At 38.9% G+C, this 17,552-nt stretch overlaps 1 protein-coding gene across 1 annotated transcript in view; it reads left to right on the top strand.

The window, feature by feature from the left end:
- The window catches only part of BCAT1 (branched chain amino acid transaminase 1), a 62,329-nt gene that overhangs the window by 21,282 nt on the left and 23,495 nt on the right, over nucleotides 1-17,552 (top strand). Inside the window, exons 3-5 of the mRNA XM_052690791.1 lie at nucleotides 11,951-12,151; nucleotides 15,309-15,419; nucleotides 16,258-16,377. Coding sequence (XP_052546751.1) covers nucleotides 11,951-12,151; nucleotides 15,309-15,419; nucleotides 16,258-16,377 — 432 coding nt within the window. The remainder of the gene's footprint in view (nucleotides 1-11,950; nucleotides 12,152-15,308; nucleotides 15,420-16,257; nucleotides 16,378-17,552) is intronic.

Here is a 17,552-nt window from a genome sequence, read left to right as displayed (position 1 = left end):
AGAGTTGACATATGACCAGTGATCCTGGAACAGATAAAAAATGTTGAAAAAACCAGCATTTGCTCTACAGTTTCCTGTACTGTATAAAACGTTCAGTCTCCAGGAGTTACCTACCCAGCTTCCTTCCACTAGGGTGAAATCTTCCTCTCTCCTTTCACATGTATGAAAATGCATACAAATGTGAAAGTACATATATCAACTGGTTGTGGTTTGTGACTGTAATCTAAGAAGCTATACTAGAAGCTTTTGTGCATTGTGAGCACTTCTAGGAGGAGCATTGAAGCCTCTGACTGAACACATAGTCATCCTTTGTACCACTGAATGTATTTCAGAATGTTGAACTGAAAAATGCACGTATCTGGTTATTGTACACTATTTTGTGTTCAGTAGTACCTTGAAACAGCTATTTCTAAGGGACTTCACATCGATGATTCAAAATTTGATAAGCTCTTCAGTGCATTCATTCTTCTCATTGTATTACCACAAGGCAGAGAATGTTGTATGAATAACGCAATGCCGTGTTTCCACATTCATTCTGATTTGCTTTCTCTCAATGTGTGTATGAGCTCTGATTTTGAATTCATAATACCAAAAGCATCTTTGGTTGCCTTTTCTTTCTCTCATGTTGTCAATCCCTACAACGGAAAGATCATTTTTGTTTTTATGCAACTGTCATGGAATGCCTTTTCTCTTTTGGGAAACTGATATGTGAAATACGGTAAGGATGTATTATATAGTCTGTTTTTCCTTGTTTTGATTATCTGAAGCAATTTAAAATTAGCTAGAAATCTAATTAGCTTTTTATTGTGTTGCAGTTGTTAATGGTGCAAATCAGCTCTTTTAATTTTTAAAAGCAAAATGGCACAGACCTTCCAGGGAATACTGGCTGTGCCAAAGCAGAATGAAATAGCTGTACTTCATGAGTGGACCTGGATTGATTTGCTAACCTTAGGAGTTGTGGCAGTGTAATGAAATATGTGTAAGTGGAGTTCCTGTGTGTGAATGAATGGCTCCTCATGCTACTCCAAGTAACTACGAGCGTTCATGCACGGTCCCTGCAGGCAGAGCCAGTCCCAGGCTCCATGCCAGTGGGATGTGAGTCCGTGGCAGACTGAAGCAATGTGGGCCAGCCAGGACAGTGCTGGGCTCAAATAATCCCTGCTGAGATCTTGGACTTGCTAGGCTGAGAACAGTGCTATGCTGATATGTTTGCACGGCTTCCAGTTTGACACGAGCTGGTGTCTAACTATGCAAGACAGCAGATAGAGTAAATTTGCTGTAATGATGTATGTCTTAGTATTTATTCCTTGTATTGCTGTGACATTTTAGAGCCCAAGCTGTGATCTAACTGCTGTTGTGCTAAATATTTCACAACTTACAGCATGAAGATTATTTCCTCACTGTAGGTATAGCCTGCAGATAAATAGCCAAAATCATTGACAGTTTTTTCCACAGAGATCTAAAGCTGTAATGTATTTTACCTTTGAAATATGAAGAAAATGGAAATGTAATTCCACAGAAGGCAGACACTGCCCGTTAAAGCTTTATGTACACTGATTTATTTTTTTTACAGGGCTCTTAATACAGATGTAGCTGTTCCTTGTAACAGGACCTTCAGCTGCATGTTTTGAAACACGTAGCCTTTCACTGAAGGACTGTGAGCTTGGATGGCTCTGTGCAAAACATTGTGCTGATTCTGTTTCTCTGCCTTGTTTCCCATTCTTGACAAATAATGAAATAGCACTGAAGATAAAGGTTGTATCTTTGTCTGGAAACATATTAGAATTGTAAATAAAGTCATATTACAGGACTAATCTAGGCAGTTGAGATTTAAGTTAAATATTACTACAATATGCAGCTTTTCTTGTTCAGTACCATGTGTTAGAAAGAGTTGGAAACATTCTTCTTTTTTCCTGCAGAGGAAGATATTCCTATTTTCAAAACTGTATTTCAGTGGAAAACTCCCTAACAGTAGCATTTCCTACGTTTGTATTAATTAGACTTCATTATTTATTGTGATTCACTGCCATGATTACACCACTCACTGAAACTCGAGTGACCCATCCATTCTGACATACCAAGCAGTTCAGCTTTTTTTTTTTTTTTTTTTAGAAAAACATTGCTTTTATGAAAATGTTGCTGACAAATAAAGAATAAACAGTTCTCCAAGGCCGTTGTTGTTTAAAGAAAAATGTTTCTCTGCCGAATGTGCTTCCTTCCCTTCCAATGCAGCAATTACAAGCATAAAATGTAACATTTAAAATTGTCGTTTGATGAAACATCTATATAAATTCTGAACTAATTGGCTGTGTCATGGTGGCATAGCACTGGGATATTGTGAGAGTTCTACTTCTTCAAGAGGTTGGGAAGAACATAGCACTTTTATTCTCTTGTTTTTTTTTTTAATGTGAGCATATGGATCAAGAGAATGCTGAAATGTTTTTGGACTTAAGATGTACATGCACTGTTAGCAGATCCTGTATAAGGCTAACAAATATAAAGCAGTTTTACATGGTGTATATATTTTCATTTCTCTTCCTCTGTCCCTTGTTCTCAATTTGTCATATTCTGCCAAAATCAATGAATTATTTACCTGTCAAAGCATATGGGCACTTTGTGAGGCTTGTCATCATGTTGCAGTTGTTGATTCTTCTGTTACTTTTATTTTTTTAAATGCCCCATGTTTCCATTTGAAATACTATATTAGACCTCATTTTGAACGTTAATTGATCAGATGAAACCCAATGTGTTGTTTCTTAGAACGACATGTCAGCTAGTCCATTTTCCTTCCCACTCACAGTGGGACTGTCACTGGCACCTGATAAGGTCAGCTGTGATTTATCTGCTTAGTGCCCTTCTGCCCTTCTCTAAGAAAATGTATTTTTTTTCATGACCAGTCTGAACCTCCTAAGCTGAAGCTCTGTCAGTTATTGTAGGCTGGGTCACGTTTGTGTAATTTCTGTGGCAGTACACAGCTTCAGCCACTGTTGGCCAGGTTAGCAAGCTAAATGCCAAATCTGTTGTTGTAGCAGTTTTAGGTTTGTAGCAGTATTTAGTGTTTGTGACGTGGCTGTTGGTTTAGAAAAGGTCCATCTGATTTTATCTTGAATCTGCTGACTTAGCTTTCCGTCACTGGAAATAATGTTTGCCTTTTTTCATGTGTTGGATTGAAATGATTGGAGTGTAATAATATTATTAGACTGCAGTTTCTTAATGCACGCTTATGCACCCTAGCAGAGGATGTATGTGCTGAAGAATTTCTTCAGGAGGTTTACGATCAAATATACGTCCTTCACTTTCACCTGTCAAGCAGGAAACCAGCTACAGCAGAGAGAAAATTAAGTACCAAATGGTTTCTGACATTCTGCATCCACACAGACATTGCACAAAGCTGAGCAGCACAGACTCTGCACAGGTGGAGGATGCACTAATGTTGGTCAGTATTGCTGTTGTCATTTGAAGGCAGATAGATTTTTCTAAATCAAGACTGTTGTCATCCAGTAGTAGCAGTAGATAGTGTCACCAGAGTAGCCAAGAAATGCTGCTGAGCAATGGCAAGTATAATTCACCAAGATTTCTTCGTGGTAGGCTGAGGAATGATTTCCCAGCAGTCTACAGTTAGGTTTCTTTTGCTATGGGGCACCTCATCTCTACAGCAGCATTTGACAGCTGCCACAGCTTTATTCAGTTTTGGCTGGAATGGAGTTGGTGGCATGAAGGAGTTCTGTATTTGTCTCCAGATGACTAACAGCCCCCTAATCGCTATATGCAAAAGCAAATAGGTTTTCTGAGCTGTAATAGAGGAACGGATATTCCCATTATCTGAAATTGTAGGATTTGCAAATAAAGCTAATTGCCATCAGCAAAGAACAGGAGCTTTTAGCAAAGATAAAAGAAAAATGCTGGAAAAACAGCCAGAGAACAATTTTGCTCAGTTAAGTCATAGCACAAAGAAAGAGATACTTCATCTTCTTTTAAATAGGAGCTTAAGAGCACGGAGATTGTGCAAGGCTCTTAGATAATTCTTTTTGTTTGTGTACTTACTTTTTCCCAAGGTGTGAAAAATAGTTTTTAGAATGCAAAATTTTAGCAGGGATTCCTTCATATAACTATGAAATGCATACAATGTGTGTTGTTTGTACTCATTTCCAAGAAGTCTTTATTTTCCCCAAATCTCATTGTGTTATGAAGTCCCAGGTCTAACATTAAATCTTTTCATTGTTGAACACATATAAACAGGAACTGAGATTTAGGAAGAGAATTTATTTTTTGGATTTTTCTTTTCTATCAGGCTCCACTGGCCTTTCTGCTTGCTTCTGAAATCATCCCTGTCATCTACCTTTCGTGAACTAATGGCCTACAAGGCTAAAAGAATTTTATCTTAATCTCATATGTAGTATCTGTTTGTAGGGAACTACTGAATAGAAGGAATTTGCAAAACAGGGCAGTTTCTGTGGCAGATCAAACTGTGAAATTTATGGCAATTTATAAAACTTACCTTCTGCCTACCAGCATAAGAAAGATGGAGTAAGAGAAAAAGACAGGTATGGTTAACTGAGATTTAAAAATTATTCCTTTAATCTCTGCAGAGGAGACTGTATGTGAAAGTACTTTATATTCCCAAAAGAGTTTTTTATTTTGAAATTCCATAGGAAATGATCCTTGTAGTTCCTTTTCAGCTTAGGATATTCCATGGAATGCCTCCTTTCCATAAATCCACCTCCCTGCATGTTTGCAATCTTATTAAACTAGGGGTAAGAAGATTTAATTGTAACTGCCCATTACTTGGGCATATGAGATTATGATTCTATTCTTGGCTGTCCACATAACATGTTTGTGAGTGGCCAGGTCACTTAGGCCAAATATTTACAATTTCTTTGTCTGAAATTTAGGTTTGCAATTCATTTCTTCTATCAGTAAGGCTTCTTAAAACTAATGATGTGTGAAATAGAAATTACAGTATTTCCAGAACCCAGGAACAGTAGCATCTCTAATTTTTGTGCACCAAATTTATACTTCTGTATTTTTCATGCAGCATTATTCAAACATCTGAAGCACTGCACTGCTCTACAAAATTTTGGTATAAGTGAAATATCACAGATCTTGCTATTCCAGTTATGTGTCACAGGCCTCAGCTTGTGTTAGACTCAAACCTTCTTCTAGGCAAATGTTCTAAAAATGGAACATTGTGTTTATGCTACAATGCAGAAATACAGCAGTTGTAAGCAAGCAAAAGCACAGCAGCAGTAATAATGTTAACCAAAGTGCCAGAGGTTTTGAGGGAGCAGTATATATTAATAGTAAATAACATGAATAGTGTAAGTAGTCATTGTGCTCTTTTAGTAGGAAAGGGCCCTAGTCATTTATTTGTGGGAATGTTTGAATATGAATCTGAGAGGACTTCCTGTGGAAGGAATCGAACTATTATGGAATTGCTGACTGTGATTTCACTTATCATTCTATATGGAATTGCTTCTTTCGGAGCAAAAGCTCCAGTATATGTACATTGTAGACATGAAGTGCTGTAAGTGCCAAAGAGGATTTTATGTAACTAAGCTGACCAGCAGTAGCAGTGAGCTGCAGCAAGTGGTCTTTCAGCCTAGACTGCATTAAAGCCTGCTCATACTCCCTTCCTGCCACCTGACAACTATTAGTAAACAGTAATAGTTAACATGAGCAAAATGTAGTAAGGTGTCACTGTCTCATTTTTGTTACCATGAGTAATGGTCCAACGTTGTGGTTTACTTTTTAGGTACTAGTCATATTTTAAATGTTTTATGTAATTCTTTGAAAAATGAGATACTAGATGACTGTTTTTAGTAGATCCAAAAATACCATTAGCTGGAGATAGACCCAGTTGAAATGAAATAAGAGTTTTCTTTAAGATTACCTTGATATCAAGCAGAAGATTTCCTTGTGATCTGCAGAAGTTCCTTTTCTTCATCTTTAAAGAAAGATACAGTAGATTTATAATAGATTTCTATATAGTATATAGAAATAGTTGACTTCTGAAACTTGTATCAGTGGAGAACAAACTAATGAGCAAGGGACGAAGACTGTAACAAAAACTACAATGAACAAACAACAACAACAAAAAAAAACAAACAAGAAAGGATTCCTAATCCATTTAAGTTAACCAAAGGAATAGAAATGCGTGTGGCTGTGAAGATTCAGGTAGTTTTGCCTCCCTTACAATCTAAACTTTTGCAAAGATGGAGGAAAGGGCCTTGATTAGCTTAAATGACCTTTGGATCAGATCAAGGGGAGTTGGTGCAGAACAACATTTGAGTAAATATGGAAAAACTCAAAATGTAGTTAGTGCCATTGAAATCAATTGCATTTTGCTGTATCCATGTGCTTGTGTGTTTTGTAGGCCTATTTTTTCCTGTGCTTTCTCTACAAGCTAGCCTGACTGTAGCTTTCCAGCCCTTTTATGTAACTTCTGGTGCACTGTGGGAGCTTCAGATTGCATTTTAAGCTGCACTGCGTGCCCTTTTCATCCTCCAAGGCAAGAAGTTTAAGTCAGTTCCAACCAAATATCTGTTACATCATTAGAGCAAGACAGTTTTTTGTGCTGCCTGCCTGCTATTGCAAATCAGACATTCCTGCATCAGAGATGGAGCATCCATCAGGTGAGGGGAAAGGTTATAGAAGTCACCAAAGTGCTTCTTTCCCTCCTCCCTTTCTTCCTGTTGCTTGAGGGGCGCAGCAGAAGCTCGTCCTTTAGTTTGACAAATATTTGATAAATATCTCTTATGAATAGTTTAGATGCATGCCTTGCAGAGGATGGCGTCCAGACAAAGCTAGACAAAGTCCTTCTGGCCATATTTTTGGTTGCTTCCATGATTGATTCACAAGTGATTCAGAGCCTTGCCTCCCTTTTGGTTTGTCACTTGTTCTGTTTTTTATTACCCAGTGTGCTGTCAACCTTGCTGATGCAATGTTTCCAGGCCCTAGTCCAATTACATGTGCTAACAAGTATTCCCAAATGGAGTTTCATGGAAGCCTTATGTTGAAAAATTTCTGGGTATTCTCCCTGAGGCTGCAGAATATAGTTTTATATTTTGGTTCTCTCTCTCTCTCCCTCTCTCTCTCTCTTTCTTTTTATAATAGGAAAATTAGAATTTTCTTCCTGCTTGGCATAAGTTCCATTTTCAAGCCTCAGGCTCTGCAATAATTTAAAATAGTAATGACAGTAAAGTGATTGTAGGATAGTTTATTTTACTGTTTATACTTGTAAACTAGTAATAAATTCCTAAAAATTTATTTAACTGTCTTATTCTGTTTAGAGTTAATATAATCATTATTGATCTTATTGTTTATGCTTAGACTTTATTACTGTGATCAGTCGTACCTGTCTTAGCTCTGTGCAGAAAGTGATGGTCTCTGCTCCAGAAAACAAGCAGTCTTTTTTAAAGAATGTGACATGAGAAAATAAACAAAAGCAAAGGGCAGTGGTTTGCCGAAGATCAGCACAGAAATCTCTCATTTTTTGCTTAAGTAGACTGTACTGCTGTCGTGTCTGCTAATGACTAGTGGATAGAGCTGAGAGATAGTAAGTCAGGCAAATTGAGAGCAAAATAAGAACTGCAAGAAGAGATTGCCTCCACTGGAGCAGTATTCAGTGTTTCTATTTCTAAGGCAAGATGTAGGAATAGGCAAACAACTTAGTGTTTGTTTTCTCCCAGTGGAGGAGAAAATAACTGGTTACCCTAAAAAGATGCACAGCCCTTGTGACCTTTTCCCACTTCCTGCAGCAGCACTGCGGCTGTCTGGTCTGTTGCCCTGATGGAGGAGCTGGCGTGTCATCCCTGATTTCTCAAGTTTGGCAATAGCTTGGTACAAGCTATGCTCGTTTGTTCAGTACTGGCTATTAAACATGATTCACAACATCAGCCTACAGAAAGTAGGACTATGTGATGAGCACTCTTCTGGATCAGGTTGCTGTTCTCTGTGGCAGCTCAGAATAGCTGCTCTGTGGAAGCACTTCTGTGCTTCCATGCTAGCCTGAACCCTGCCACAGGAGGCTGCTGGGCTGGTGCCCAGTGACAGAACAAGAGGCAATGGGTACAAACTGGAACATAGGAAGTTCCATCTGAACACAAGGACGATATCATTACTGTGAGGGTGACAGAGCACTAGAACAGTGCCCAGAGAGGCTGTGGGCTCTTCTCTGGAGATATTCAGAACCTGCTTGGACACTTTCCTGTACAGCCTGCTGTAGGGAATCTGGCTTTAGCAGGGGAGTTGTGCTGAATGATCTCCAGAGGTCCCTTCTAAACCCTACAACTCTGTGATTCTGCAAGTATCCATAGGATGATCTTTCTCAGCCTGCTGAGAAAATTGCTTAGGTCACAAGAAATAGGGGCAACATTCCGCCACCTGCACCTTGACATATGGAAGGAGAAGGAACTAAATGAGCTACAGAAGAAAGGTGGCGATCCACTCTTTGACACAGCAAGTAAAAAAAAAAAACCAACTTGCTAAGATAAGAGAGCGTTTCAGATTCCAGAGGCTGTGGAAAGTGGCTTGTTGCTTCTCCTAGTTAGTATCCCAGCCTGCTTCCCCAGCACTGCTTCTCCATGCAGTACACGTCCTCTCCTTAGCCTGCCACACAGAGGCAGCCTCATGTTAAGGTGGACAGGCAGAAGGTGTTGAGGGAGGTAGCTCTTCCAGCAGGAAGAATGGATTCCTGAAACAGGGTTGTGTGTCTTGGGAAGCGTCCAATAGAAGGCAATGGTGAAGATGCAGCAGCCAGAAGGGCTGAAGGGCAGCCAGAAGGGCTGAAGGGCAGGAAAAAAACATCCTCAGCTCTGGTGCTCTCCTCCTCATAACTATCCCGTTTTGTCCCCTGATCTGAACCCCTGAGCCTGGTTCTGCTCAGCTCCTCCAGCTACACTTTGTTGCCTCTCCCCTGTACAGTAACTCCTTGTGTTCTTTGTAATCTCTTCCTCAAAATCTGCTCTGTGTCTGCAATCACATTCACAGGAGCATAGCCAAAACAAGTTACTCAATTTTGTCTATGCTTCCTTATCTGTTACTGCATCAGAAAGCCCTAATCTTTCCTAAGATATGCTTAAAAACTCAGCATAACTAATTAATAATTAAAGTTGCTTTGTGATCTTAAATGATTCACTTTGACTAGCAGTCAGGGAGGTTACCTGTTTCACAAGAGATTAGTCTTATGGTGTGACGTTGGTGTTTTGAGGATGTCTGCTGAAACTTGCTATTAGGGTTAGGTACCGTGTAAGGCTGCATTACAGCTGAGACTGTTAGTTCTGTTTGTACTCAAGTAAATGACCAAAATGTTTGGCCCAGAATAGTGCTTTGAAAAGTTCAGGTGTGTGAAGTGAGTTACCTATTATACTCAGTACACTGCTCCTCAATATACTGCTTATGGTCTAGTAGTTTCAGTGTGGTGAAAACAGCCACACCTAATGACATTTGGGAAAGAGTAGGATGAAATAAATAATCTCTCAACCTGGACATCTCTGTAGGGTTTAGTAATGGGCATAACAGCTCGGACTGTCCAGAGGCTACTGTCAGCTCCAAATCCCCTTATGCCTATTGCAGAGGCTGGATAGAATGAATACCAAAGTGACATCTTGGCTACGGGCACAAGAATATCTTGCTACAGCTTTGGGTAAAATTGACACTGATCAGCATGTCAAGTTAATTTGACTTAGTTCATAATTTGCAAGATGTGTTTTGATCAAATGATGTATTTTAGTTTCAGGAGGTTGTAATACATCTTCATTGTTTGGGCTGGTTAAAGCTTTGCTCTGGAAGTCATGTTGGTATCAGCAGGCGCTTCTTGGATAAGAGGCCAAGGCTGCACTGTGCGAGGAGGGGATACCCCTAAGGATGGGCTCTCCAACCACTCCCAGCCTCACTGGTTTGATTGCTTGGCATGATGTTATTATCACTCACATAACAGAGACTCTTTTCGAGGATCTTTTGAACTCCAGGTCCATCATGCTGGAGGAATACCTTTGGTGACAAAACTGGGTCAAATAAATACCAAATGCACCTACAAAAGGATATTTGTGCTAATGGCTGCAGCTTGCTGTTCCCTCTGTGTGCGCTTGTGGGCCTGTTAGAAAAGCCACATTAAAATCTTTCATTGCCCTTAAAGGATATTTGTTAATAGTTAAGCTTATCAAGCTGTATAAAAAGCTGTCGTACAACTAGCTGTGGTGCTGCAAATGAGGATGAAAGAAACTGTGGTAAAAATCAGCACATGGATGGGATTTGTAAAGGGTCAAGACTGCATACGATAATTCCCATCCTCAAACCAGTTCAGTGTAAAGATAATCACCTTAATGAAAGTGACCTGAGCTTAGACAGGAGTCCTGACTTCAGGGAGTGCCGTTAATTCCACTGGCAGTATGAATTCTTTAGAAGCTGAGATTCAAGCATCTTTGCCCTGAGATGAAGCCAATGATGTAATTGTGTTCTAATTTCTTACTTAAGCCCCATCAACAACCTACTCCTCCATAAGTGTTTTCCTCAACACAAAATTGCATTGTGTAGAACTCCAAACACTCCTTTCTGGCTTTAATTTTCATTCACAGTCTTCTGTGATATTTTTTTCAGAGTGCATAATAAGAGGTTGTAAGGTAAGATTCATTTTTATTTTCAAGACAACGTTATTTCCTGCTTTTCCCATTGGAGCACTGACTGTCTGCAGGATAAAGGGTTTTAAGAGTATTTATATACTCTTGTAAAACTCAAGAGTTTTAAGTGTATTTGTTGTTTCCTCAGTTTATGCATTAGTTCAGCCAGGCTAATGCACTGTAATATCCACACAAGTCCTGTAATTGGAGACAGTTTGGAACAAGCTTTTAGCTACTCATGTGCTCCGGCTCTAAGTTAATTTCACATCTAAGCTATTAGACAACAGCAACAAATACTGCCAATATGAAACAGGCCTCTGTTCATTAAAGACCTCTCGAAACCCAGGTTGTTTACAGAGACAAGTATGTGTGTGCTCTTTGTCAAAAGTTTGAGACCGATCTTTTTGCATTTTGTAAAGTGCATGCTGGGTCTGAAAAGTCAAAATCGGTGGTACCTCTGGCAGACCTGTTTATTAGTGCTCATGCAAGTACTTGAACAAGTATCTGGTTACTTGCATTCTAGTCTATTCTTTATGAGCACAAAAGAGTAAGGTTTCTCGTGGGGGTCTGCAATGTGTTCTGAGTCTTGTTAGGAAAGAACATAGAGCTTCACCTGGGATTGTTTCTTGAGCTCTCCCTTGCTCTCTGACTGGAACAGCTTAAATGTTTAGATACTGTAGAAAGGAGAAAGTGGATCGAGCTCTGTGCACTTCATAGCCTTCTCCAATTGTTTTACTCCTTTATGCGTGTGAGGGAGAGTGACTTGCTAGAGATCTTGCTTTCCTTCTTCCCATTGTTCTCAACAATGACAAACACCATCCAAGCTTCTATAAAAAACTTTACCTGTTTCCCCGCCTAAACCAGTTACAAAAATCTGTGATGTATTTCTGCAGCTAGTCACAGCTTGCAAGGGAAAGTTGCTACTGTTCGTGCAGGGAAACATACAGCCTTCTTTCTAGGAAAATACAAATGTGGCAGACGTGCTAACATGACCCAAGTAATCTGCTGACTCTGATCTCTGTCGTAGAAATTTTTGTCTGGTAATTTTCTGTTTATCTGTGTGTTTTGTTGTTTTTTCTTCACCTTGTACTGCTTCCTCTACTTAAAAGTGCTTCAGATAATGCTAACACCTTCCAGTCTAAGCAGCACTCTACATGTACATACACAGAAATACCTTACCAGTTACCTAGAGGTAGCCACCGTTAACAGTTCTGTCAATTAATATATTTGCAGATTTGAAATATTATATTTGTCCATGTTCACTGGTGTGGGCTCATTTTTAAATAAGTCTGATTTCATTATTTTGTATACATTTTGGTTTCATGTTCCTCCAGGCTTCAGACTTGATTATCACCCCAGCTACGACTCTCAAGGAAAAACCAGACCCAAGTGGTTTGGTATTTGGAACTGTGTTCACTGATAATATGCTGACAATTGAATGGTCCTCGGCTTCAGGATGGGAGAAACCTTGTATTAGACCACTTCAGAACCTCTCCTTGCATCCAGCCTGTTCATCTCTGCATTATGCTACTGAAGTGAGTACTGAGTCCTTTTGGAAACCTCGACTTTGTTTCATTAGCTTCTGAAACCATAGCTTTGTAATACACGGACAGTTAATGCCTTAGTATCCAGGTACTTTTTGAGCTGTTAGTGATGTCCTTCCAGAATATTTCCCTTATTTATGATAGGATTATGTTTATGTTGATAAAACTCAGATTTAACTCTGGTGTGTGGATTGCAGCTCACTTAATTTCATAGCCTGCTTGAAGGTGAGCACTTTCTTATATGGTGTCGAATTCATTTGATGAGGCATTCAATCTCGCTGTCAGAGGATCAGTCTAGTTGCTGTCATTGATGTAACTTAGTGAAGCCCTGGATAAAACTGTTGAGATTCTAAGAGCAGCTTTAATGTGGGGACTGAATGTGCACTTCGTGAAGCTTATTTTAAGCTGTTTTGAAGGTCCATGGCTTGGATTGTAGGATAGACTAGGCAGATGCTTGTTTCCAAACAAGTCTGGAGAGCTCCAGACAAGATCTGAGGCATTCAGCATATCCAGCTATATTCAAGCAGAAAATATTCAACAAGGAACTTTGGAAAATGAAATGTTGAGTCGGAAACCAGCGTGGTTAATAGTTTCCATGCCTAGCTGCTTTCTGTCTAAAGCTGCCTTTTGTGTATCCAGAGCAGCTTCAGCTGTACTCACATCTGTGTGAGAGCCTTGCTAGGATACACTGAACTACATGTGAGCGTAGAGTGGAAATGGAAGCCTGCTTCTCCTTCCACCTATGAGTAGGTGGGGGTCTGATGTTAGAGGAGATGCTTATGCTTCTTTATTATTTTGTCTTTTTTTTTTTTAATTATTATTATTATTTTTTGGTAATGGAAGGGAAGGATCAAGCATTTCCCTTCTTTCCTTCTTATTTGAGCTCCTACCTTCACCGTTTTTTGTGTTTGCTGTTTTTTCTCACCTAGTCACCAAGCCTCCAAAAGTCCTATGTCAATTATAATAGGCCCTTGTCATTAATGGTGCAGCTCTTGATCTGCCCAAGGAGCAAGAAACCACGCTGGAGTCCCAAATCTTTATTTCACTCTTAGTAGCATATTACTTTAATGCTTGGCCTCTGGCCCAGTTTGAAATCATTGCTAATATGAATATGCTCTTATTTTTTTCCATTTTTTTATTCTTTTACCCTTACTGCATCACGTTTCCTCTAGACAAGAGGACAGACAGAGGAGAATCTGGTGCCAATGCTGTGGCTCAATGAATACGCAGTGGGTATAAAAAAAATAATGAATTTGGCATTCCCTCCCCTTTTTCCTTGCCCTTCATGATGCAGTGTGATAGACTGGATCTGCTGAACTTCAGATCCAGCTCCTGTGATGTACAGATGCCAGACAGTATTGTTTGCACACTACTGTAGTGACTAACTAACCATCAAGCAACTGTAACAGTTGCTTTTATTCACGTTAGGCATTTCTGGAGCACATCACTGTCTCCCTTTGTAATGAGCAAGAGGTTTTGCTGAGCTTGGGAAGGTTAAAACTTTTTGGAACAAAAGATTTAACAGCTTGAGAAGACTTTGTGTTTCAGTAATGAAGTAATTCTTATTTCTCTCAAACCATTGATCAAATCTTAGTAGTAACATTCCTTCCTTTTCCCTTTCATTAAAAGTTCTATAAATGTCTTTGGGAGAAGGGTGGGGGGAAACAACTGTTCTGTGATAAGAACATGTAGCATTACGGAAATGTGGTATTAGCTAATAACACAATAAAAGTCATATCCAGGTATCAACCGTTACACCAGCTATGCCATTGCTTACTAAGATAGATATTTGTTTTGTTTTGTTTTATTTATTATTTTTCTTGTAGCTGCAATCTTACGAACTGTTTAAATTTCAAAACAATGTACAAAACTTTTAGTAAGGTTGGCGTTAAGATAGAAATATGGTACAGATTGAAGACAAAAAGTGCTGGGTTCTAATTCTAGTTCTGCTGCTATCTAAGGAAAGTTGCCGAGATTCCTACAACCCAGTTACAACCCAATTAAAATTTGTCATGTAGAAAGACCTAACTCTGTCAAGGGACCATACAAAAGCGTTCTGAACACTGCATTTCAGTGATCCTAATGGGAAAAGGTTGTAGAATTTGATAATAATGAAGAACGTTGTATTAAAAGCACTATACAAAAATACAGAGTTCTTTTTCCAGAATCAAAAATCTGCATATGCAGTCTTCCAACTGTATAGAACGTATTTCCAGACATTTTGGGGAAAGCAAAAGAATAGAAGTGATGCAATTGAATTTATGGGACTTCTAGTGAAATTTACTGTACAAAGAAATGCTTCAGAAAATAGGCTCTAAAAATCTAAAATCTGTAAGCATGAATGACCCTTCAATACTTAATCTAAATAGTAATTTTACATAAGTATGTATCAGTGATCACATGGGTGATCTACCTATAACTAAAACTGAAAATTATCAGTCTATAACTGCAAATAACTGGATATTCTGTGGGCATTTGGGTGCCTTTGCTGTTGCTTGTATACACGTAGAGTATTCTACTGGGAGGGCACTTTTGGGACGAGTTTCTGGTGAACTTTCTGTCAATGCTAACCATTTGCATTCTACAGTTTGATAGGGTAATTGTGACAAAGTTTCCTTTGAAGTAGAGAAAAACCATTCACCTGCATTCTTCCTCTAGTACAAAGCTGGGGCACTTATCTCACAAGCTAACTAAACCCCATTCTACAGCATAGGGACATATGAGGGAAATGAGTGACCAAGATTTTGCTGCAGCTACACTAAGATCTGCAACAGAACTTTTCTATAAGAAAGAATATTGTTTTACTTCAGCCTTTGATATCAGTCAAGATATGAGGGCACAGTTAAGTCAAACACATGCTACAAATTTTAATGGTGGTAACCAAATTATGAATTATCAGTAAGTTCCCTGACAGGAAGATGTATGAGAAGCAGGAATAACTCATCTTTTTTATACAAACATCATAATGCTGCTTTACAGGAGTGTGTTGCAAAGATTAAGTGGTTAGCATTTATGCTTTGAGTACTGTGAACAGGAAAGTGAAGTTCGTTCGTTTTCAAAAAGCATGTCCTACTTTTACTCGGATCATCATGGGATAGCATGCCTCAATTACTATTTGATTTCTTTTCCCTCCTTTTTGGCTTGGTAGTTGTTTGAAGGATTGAAGGCCTACCGTGGAGTGGATGGCAAAATCCGCCTGTTCCGGCCAGGCCTCAACATGGACAGGATGGCACGATCAGCAAGGCGAATGACTCTGCCAGTACGTAGCTAAGGCATCTTACTCTCCTTAAGTCAGAGCATATGTTTATTTTCAGAGTGCAAATCTCCGAAATGTTATGGTAGTGTAACACTTCTGAACTACACTAACTCTTGAACTCTTTAAGAGATCCTATTCAGTGAATGGTTTGAAATTATTTTTTCTGTTAGAAACGGTGTTTTCCTTTCTCCATTGTGCCTCAAATAAATACAGTCTTTTTTCCTGCGGGATGACCATTGTTCTGTAGGTACTTGCATGCAGACTATGATTAAATTGCCTCTGTCATGACTGTTGTTACTTTTCTTTTTACCTCAGTTAAACTCTTTCACATCTGAGTGCCTTTTTTGTTTGTGCTGGAACTTGATGCTGCTTTTAGAAGTTGTATATTGGCCAATTAATTTCCTCCTATGCTTACTTGCTTTGCAGTAAATCTGGGAGTCTTACTGTGCCCATTGGAGCCATAACCAAAAGGATTCTTCTGCTTTTTGCAGAAGAGTGGGTTCTGGAGCTCACAGCACCCCCTGGGAAGTGAAGGAGTTGGCTGCACAGGGAGTTCTCTCCGTGTGCTTTGAAGGCAAGAAGTATCAGTGGCTCCTTTTTTCTACCTCAGGAGGATGCTTTGTAGCATCAGGAGAACATTAAGGATAGTGTATGAAAAGGAACAGAGTCAAAGACAGTGGGATCTTAAATCTTTTAAGAAATTAATTTGAGGAAGTTATTGTTGTCCTGTAAAACCTATGGGCTGATGAGGTGTTCAACATAACATATGGATCTATCAAGATGACAGTGTTTGGGTTGTATTCCTTAATTAGATTTTTTTGCTTTTTCTTTTCCTTCTTAGTGCTTTGACCAGAATGAGCTGTTAGAGTGCATCCGGAAACTTGTGGAAGTGGAAAAGGAGTGGGTCCCATACTCAACTGCTGCTAGCCTGTATATCCGTCCTACCTTAATTGGAACTGAGGTTTAAACTTTATTATTATTATTTTTTTAATTTTTAAATTGAGTGTATTTAATCATTAGGCAAAAGCCTTCATCCATATGGGAAAATACACAGCAGTCACTGGGCAAGAGTATGGCAGTTGGGGCACAAATGTTTCACCTGAGTTAGTCGCCTGTAGCGGTATGTAGCAAATTTATTTTGACCACACCACCACCTAGTGGACAGACTGGTTCAGAACACAGCAAAGTGTTTCAATCGCCTGTTCTAAGCAATTACAGTAAAATTTAAATAAACTTCGTTTTTATACTAAAAGAACAAATGCCTTTTAAATTTTAAATGTTAATGTATGCCTTTAAAATGCTGATAGCCCGGGGAATATTTGAGAGAACAGAAATTTGCTCTGTAGAGTTGTGGAAGATTTTATACTCTAAATTATGATTCTTCTACAAGAAACTCGTAGCAGAACTAACAGTGTTAATTTGTTCTTGAATCCAGACTTTAGCTGAGACTTCTTATCAGCTTGATATTAGCACGTGCTCTGTGAGCTGCATGTGAATATAAGTGAAGCGTGTGGTATTTATGAAGTTAATTAGAAGCAATTTATTTTAGTTAAAACTTTACGGTTTTTCTTAGTAGAAAGAGAGAAAGCTATAACAGAAGAGTGTAGGACAAAGCTACTAAAGAATATATGATTCCCAGTTAAGCAGGTTCACTCCTCTGCGATATCTGTATCTATACACGGCTAGTTTACTTTAGCATTATGCATTTCACACGAGCTTTAAGACTTCATTAGTTTAATTTCTGTAAAGTAGTTGCAAATTTTCACATAGATCACCATTCAGCAACTGTGTAAAGTATTAATGTTTTTTTTTTTTTTCCTGTTTTGTTTTGGAAGTTCTTTTGCTGTTGAGCTTTCTTTCAGGTTAGCCAGCTGGTCTTTCTACAGTGTCATGTTGTCTTTGAGTTGAAATACTTTGCTAAATATTTTTCAGATTAACCCAGCTAGGAAAACTAATCGTTACAGCTACTGAATAGTTGCATTAGAATGAGGCAGTTCTCCATTGTTTAATATTTGCGTTGTTAAAACTTTTGCTGGAAGAGTAAGTTGGACAGAAATCAGAAGCACCCTCTCTACAACTGAGGAAGGCTTATTTGAATTTTCCAGTAGTTCCGTGTTTACACTATTATTTCACCTC

This window comes from Tympanuchus pallidicinctus, unplaced genomic scaffold, assembly GCF_026119805.1.
Source record: "Tympanuchus pallidicinctus isolate F22 unplaced genomic scaffold, pur_lepc_1.0 scaffold27, whole genome shotgun sequence".
Lineage (NCBI taxonomy): Eukaryota > Metazoa > Chordata > Aves > Galliformes > Phasianidae > Tympanuchus > Tympanuchus pallidicinctus.
This window is presented reverse-complemented; position numbering and strand designations above follow the sequence as displayed.